Here is a 6,404-nt window from a genome sequence, read left to right as displayed (position 1 = left end):
CTCAACCTCCTAAAAATCTTCTTAATTATGTAATCATGACACTTGATAAAATAAAATGATTGAGATTAGAAAAGAAAATGAGTAGATTATACTTGTTATGTGTTAAAATTTTTAAGAGGATAATTGGACTATTTATTAAGAAAGGATATATCATTTTCCTATATAAAAAAGTTTTGATTTTGACTAGATTCCGATAAATTTTTGGTAATTATAATTTTCCGGTGGAAATCTTCCAAGTAATAATGTATGTTTGTTTGATGTAATAAACATAATAAAAGGGTAATTTGGTCAATCTCAAGTAGTAATTATAAACGAAATCATAATTAACAGTTTAACACATTGAATCCCTAACACGCTCCATTTGAGGGGGTTACTTTGTGAACAAATTTTGAAATGATCACACATAATTATGCAAATTGTAACCTAAACAACCAAACAAACGCCTTGTTTAAGCAAACCCTGAAAAGCCCCCCACACTTCTCTCTCATTTAATTTCTTTCTACTTATATAACAACATCAAACAAAAACACAAAAAATGGAAACAAAACAACAAGACCAAACAAAAAACATACCCACATACCATTTAGTTTAATTTCCTTAAAAAAGATTGCTTTTTGTAGATTGGTTTTTGAAAAGAATGGATCTTGCATTGGAAGAATTTGGTTTGGTGGTCAATAACTGTGCTTATGATACTGATTCACCTTTTATTGATGTTGGTTGTTGTAAAGACCAACAAGAACTAAGGGGTTGTTTGGATACCTGTAAAGAACAACAAGAAGTAGAAGAAAAGTTACAAGAAGAATGTAATGAAAAAGAACATCAAGTGATTGGTGAAAGTATTAGCTCAAATTGTGAATTTACAAATTTGGAAAATGAAGAAAATGTTACTACTAGTTTTGATGTGTCATCTATAGCTGAGAAGAATGAGGTTAAGGAAGCTGTTTCACATTGTGTTGATTTGGAGGAACCACTTTTGGGTAAAATTAATTTAGAGAAACAAGGTTCCACAGCTGGCCTATCAGGTATTTTCTTTTTCTTTTTAGAAGTTTGTTTGCTATAATTTGTGGTTATGAATGAGTAAATTAATAGTGGTTAAGAGGCTTGATTTTTTACTAGAGTAATTAGGTTAGAACGTAAGTACTCCATTTACATAATCATTAATGAATCTGTGATATTGAAAGTGAATCATTTTTTGGATGTGCATTTGGAAAGTGAATCTGTGATATTGAATAATTTCAGTTACATAATCATTAATGATGACCACTATTTGAGGTGTCGAGTATTTGGAAACTTTTTATTATTTTAGGAAGCTATAAGCCTATAAGTATATATTTACTACCATAGAACCCGCACAATTTGGACGTGAATAATTTATAGTGGCTCATGGTTTTCTTATCCTTTCGGTTTCTGGTGATTTTCAACGGTCACCTGGTATCTATTGCTGAAGTTGTAAGAGAGGTGTAGAGAAAGTGATGTGTTAATCATCACATCAGTAACCGGTAGGGAATAGAAGGTGACGTGGCACGTTATTATTAGGCGGAGAAAAGAGGGTCATGTGTAACCCTGTCCTGTCATTGCCCGTAGATTGAATCTAAAACGACGAGATGTCGAGATTGAGTAAATGCTTTAGATAACAGTATAGATATAGATCTGTTTAGGTAATTTTATTTATCTTCAACAATCAGGTGGATTGCAGCTATTATCATGACTGGTTTTCAAAGTAAATTAGTAATTAGTTATAGGATGCATATAAGTATAACAATAGTTTATATCTCCGTGTTTGATGTTATCTATGTTCATGTTTGACTTTTGTTTTGGATAGAGATTGAGATGATGAAAGAAAGATTCTCAAAGTTGTTGCTAGGAGAAGATATGTCTGGTTGTGGGAATGGTGTTTGTACAGCTTTGGCTATTTCGAATGCAATCACAAATCTTTGTGGTAAGCCGTTGTTATTTAAACAATATACTTAAAAAAGCTAGCAATAGAGGTCAACAATTACAATGCCTTAAGCATTAGTTTGCTTTTGTGAAAATTTCTTGAAACTTCAGCCACACTTTTTGGACAAATATGGAGGCTAGAACCTTTGCGCCCTGAAAAGATTTTGATGTGGCGAAGAGAAATGGAATGGCTTCTTTGTGTGAGTGATTACATTGTCGAGTTGATACCTTCTTGGCAGACTTTTCCTGATGGAAGTAAACTTGAGGTAAAATTTGTTTTATAATCAGCTGTAATGTTCAAAATCATGCTATTTTCTACACTGTTGTATGTTCAAGTTCTGGACTTCATCGTGTTTTTGGTTTTCTTGTGATATGATTTTGCAGATCATGACTTCTAGACCCCGGTCTGATCTTTATGTTAACCTTCCGGCTCTACGTAAACTAGACAACATGCTTCTCGTGAGATTCTTAACTCTTGTTCTTTGATAATATCATGTAGATTCATATTTTAACAATTTAACCATACATGATTAATTTTTAAATTTGTGCACAATACTGACCATAATATGGCTTATATACTAAACCACTATATATACAATGTAAGGTCAAATCCACTGCTTTTTAGATTCTAGTTTCTCATACTCTTCATTACAAATTATACATGGTGGCAATTTTAGTTCAGGAGTTTCCCTAAATTTGTCATGTTTGACTACATTTCAATCATTTGACAAGGTGAACGCCGATAAATAGGTCACAATCATATCAACTGCTTTATTTTTAATTAAATTACCTAATATACACCATCATAAATGTAGAGTTATTACACATTTTCCCTCATGTTGTTATCAAATCATTGTTTATACCAATACTTTTGGTTAGTTACAAACTGAATTTAGTTCGTGCTTTTTATAGACTGGAGACTTTGGTTAGTTACAAACTGAAGTTAATTTGTGCTTATTATAGGAGATATTGGATAGCTTTGGAAAAACAGAGTTCTGGTATGTTGATCAAGGCATCCAAGCTTTGGAAACAGATGGTCCAGCTTCTTTCGGTAAAGTTATCCCACGTGAGAAAGAAAAGTGGTGGCTACCGGTTCCTCGAGTCCCTGCTGGTGGCCTCAGTGAGAATGCAAGAAAGCTGCTGCAAAATAAGCGCGATTCCACAAATCAAATACTAAAAGCTGCTATGGCTATCAACAACATTACGTTAGCTGATATGGATGTTCCTGACTCATTTTTGGAAGCACTCCCAAAGGTAACATCAAATGAACAGATCAATTCTTAGCTTTTCTGAACTTCTAAATAGAAATATATGATTCCAATATCTCTTCAGATTGCATTATTTCTGTATATTACGTACATTTTTCCCATTAACATCATTGCAATTTAACTGATAGTATATTACTGTTAGTATTTGTCTTCTAGATTCCTCAATATTGTCTTCTTTTAAAGCTACTTTAGATATTTGATAATTTGAAAATAGAAGAGTAGAAGTGACAAGATGGGCAGGTTGGGTAACGGGTCATTCAAGTGAGTAGCGACAGGGCAGTGGTTTGACCTTCCTACACTTTTACATGTTAACTTTCTAACAGATAATATATAAGAATTCTTATCGACATCACAAAAAGAACTATGATATAGGAGGATGAAGGAAATACTGTAAGTTAAAGAGTTTATCAAATTTGAATTCCAGAAATGATAAAATCTAACCCGAAAGTCAAAGTTCTGATACTTTTGATACGACTGATAATTTCATAACAAAAAATTTGAGCTTTTTGTAAAATTGTTGAATTGTTGAAATTTAGTTGTGTGATTTGTTTGCAGAATGCGAAAGGTAGCTTAGGTGATCTTATCCATCGTTATATTTCATCAGATCAGTTTTCACCAGAGTGTTTATTGGACTGCCTCGATTTATCTTCTGAGCATCATGCTCTGGAAATTGCAAACCGTGTGGAGGCCTCAATCTACATATGGCGGCGGAAAAATAACACAAAGCAGCCTATTAATATGGTAAGCAGGTCCTTTTCAAGGTCATCTTGGGATAAAGTTAAGGATTTGGTAGCCGATGTGGACAAAAGGGAAACGCTAGCAGATCGAGCTGAGACGCTCTTGATTTGCTTGAAACAGAGGTTCCCTGCCCTTCCCCAAAGCACCTTGGACATGAGTAAAATACAATATAACAAGGTATATCTTGAATTCTTAACCTCTTGTATACATATACAAAGATTTATTCATACATATACATTGGAATAGCAACATGTTACAACTTCATAGTTCATACCAATACTAGCATCTTGTCTTGAACATATGTGATATAGCAAGATACTTGCAAAAATCTTTTTACTAATGATCCCATGAGTTTTACGTTGATGTTATTGGTACAAAATGAAAGTATGCTGCTATGATTGGTAAAAAATCAAAGTATATTGCTATTATGGTAATTTTCAAAGTACATTTGTGAAAGTATGTTACTACTGTTTTACTCAAGTATTGTTATAAAACATGCATGCCCGTGTGCAACTGTGCATAGGAGTCCTTTTTGGTTTTAGCCGTTTAAAATCGTCCATTTATAATTAAAGGGTCTGGGACTCTGGGGTATTGATGTACTTATCAAGAAAAAAGTTGATGTGTAAAAGAATTTGTAAACTGCTATACTTTATACCCTGAATTAATATCCTGAATTAATACCCTGAATTAATATCTTGATGTGCACAGCACATGTTACACATAATTTGTCATAGAAAAGGCCCTTCTAATCTATACAAGTTAGAAATCATCTATCCCTTGTCTTGAGAAAAACATATATTTGCGCTTCATTCTCTAATAAAGATACGAAACATAAATATGACCAGAATACGGTTAGTTTTTGCTTGAGATTCAAGGATAATATTTGAAATCATCTATGGTCTTCTTTTACTATGTTAGAATAGCATCCAATAACATGCTTTTGTTATTATTTTGGGCTTAAGTCTGATGTCAAGTTGAATTGTCTTTTGAAGTAGATCTAAGTCATGTTTCCATGTATACACTTCTCAACTTTAGTTGAATTAAGGATTCTCAATTTTCTGCCAAAAAAATAAAAATAAATCCAGGTCTTCTTTTTATTTGAATCTCTTTATATGTTAGGGTAGATCTTCTTTAGATCAAAATTTTTTTAAACTTGCAGTTTCATACTGCTGAAATAGTTGTTTCATGGTTCAGGATGTTGGAAAATCGATCTTGGAAAGCTACTCAAGAGTGTTGGAGAGCCTAGCATTCAATATTGCTGCCCGTATTGATGATTTACTTTACGTGGATGACTTGACTCGACATGCTGACAAGCTCTCATCAATTGCAAACCGTGATATTGTTTCCAAAACCATTGTGGGGAAACCATACACACTTCACGCCATTACTACTCCTTATAGAACTGCTTTCACCACACCAAGCCTCTCGCCGTCACGACTTGATAGTCCTAAAAAACTAGGCCCTGTGAAAGTTCTAACCGATTATTTAACCATTGATCCGAAAGGTAAGCACTATGCAGGTCAAGTGGTAAGGTCAAACTCCTTTTCAGGGAAGACCCGCGAGGCATTACAGAAAATGGGGCTTGCAGCTTCTAATGGCTAAGTTGGGGTGGTCAATTGCGTTTTGACCCGATTTAGAGCTATGTAGTGTTTATACAGTTATACCTTGGTGGATGATTCTATGGAGAATGTTTAAAGAGTTAGTTAGATATGGCATCTGTACATCCTGTTCTGTTATACTGAGCTCCAAGTCACGGTTGGTTTGACTCTGACCTTGTGAGGGACAGTTTAGTGAAGTTATGTAAATAAATGCCGAGTTTTGTTTTCCACAGATGTGATTAAAATAGAGAATTTCATTTACTTTATGTTCGGGATTCCCATAAATTTACCATTTTAGTATTCCAATTATCCATATGGACCCAACATATGATAATAATTGTTTATCATGGGCTAGAGGTGACAACTTTTTCACTGATGTATCAATGTAAAAGCTCTGTATGTTTTTACTCCGTATGTTGTCTGATGTGGGTTAGTTATTGTATTTTTCTAGTATGCTATTATTGAATGAAAAATGTTTATAGTATACATTCTTTATCTATATCTATACTACTTATTAAAGAAAATACCTCCATGTTGAAAGTTACATTGAGGGAAATGTTTAAAATGCCCTTCCATGTAATATTTTCATCTACCACCCTTAAAATATGTAATATTTTTACTTAGCACTAAAATATTTTTACTTACACTACCTCTTAACATTAATTATTAAGTTATACTATCAATCCTTTATTTTTTAAAATATCCCCATTAATAATCTACATCAATCGACGTTTCATCTACCATAAATAGTCGCATTTACCACCACATCATCGCCGCCATGACTACCGCCGCATTGCGCGAGTAACGTGCTAGTTTCATTACCAAACATGGGGTTCAAAAAAAATAAATGCTATCAAAATAA

At 33.4% G+C, this 6,404-nt stretch overlaps 1 protein-coding gene across 1 annotated transcript; it reads left to right on the top strand.

Annotated features, from left to right (window-relative positions):
- Positions 1–546: 546 nt before the first annotated feature.
- Positions 547–5,952, top strand: LOC122592336 (rop guanine nucleotide exchange factor 7-like). Its single transcript, XM_043764538.1, has 7 exons — positions 547–1,022; positions 1,823–1,939; positions 2,050–2,204; positions 2,323–2,397; positions 2,902–3,192; positions 3,762–4,121; positions 5,139–5,952. Exons 1-7 carry the CDS (start codon positions 638–640, stop codon positions 5,544–5,546), a joined length of 1,791 nt encoding a protein of 596 aa, XP_043620473.1. The 5' UTR covers positions 547–637; the 3' UTR covers positions 5,547–5,952.
- Positions 5,953–6,404: the final 452 nt, after the last annotated feature.

This window comes from Erigeron canadensis, chromosome 3, assembly GCF_010389155.1.
Source record: "Erigeron canadensis isolate Cc75 chromosome 3, C_canadensis_v1, whole genome shotgun sequence".
Lineage (NCBI taxonomy): Eukaryota > Viridiplantae > Streptophyta > Magnoliopsida > Asterales > Asteraceae > Erigeron > Erigeron canadensis.
The sequence above is the reverse complement of the archived record's forward strand: the minus strand, read 5'-3'. Positions and strand labels throughout refer to the sequence as shown.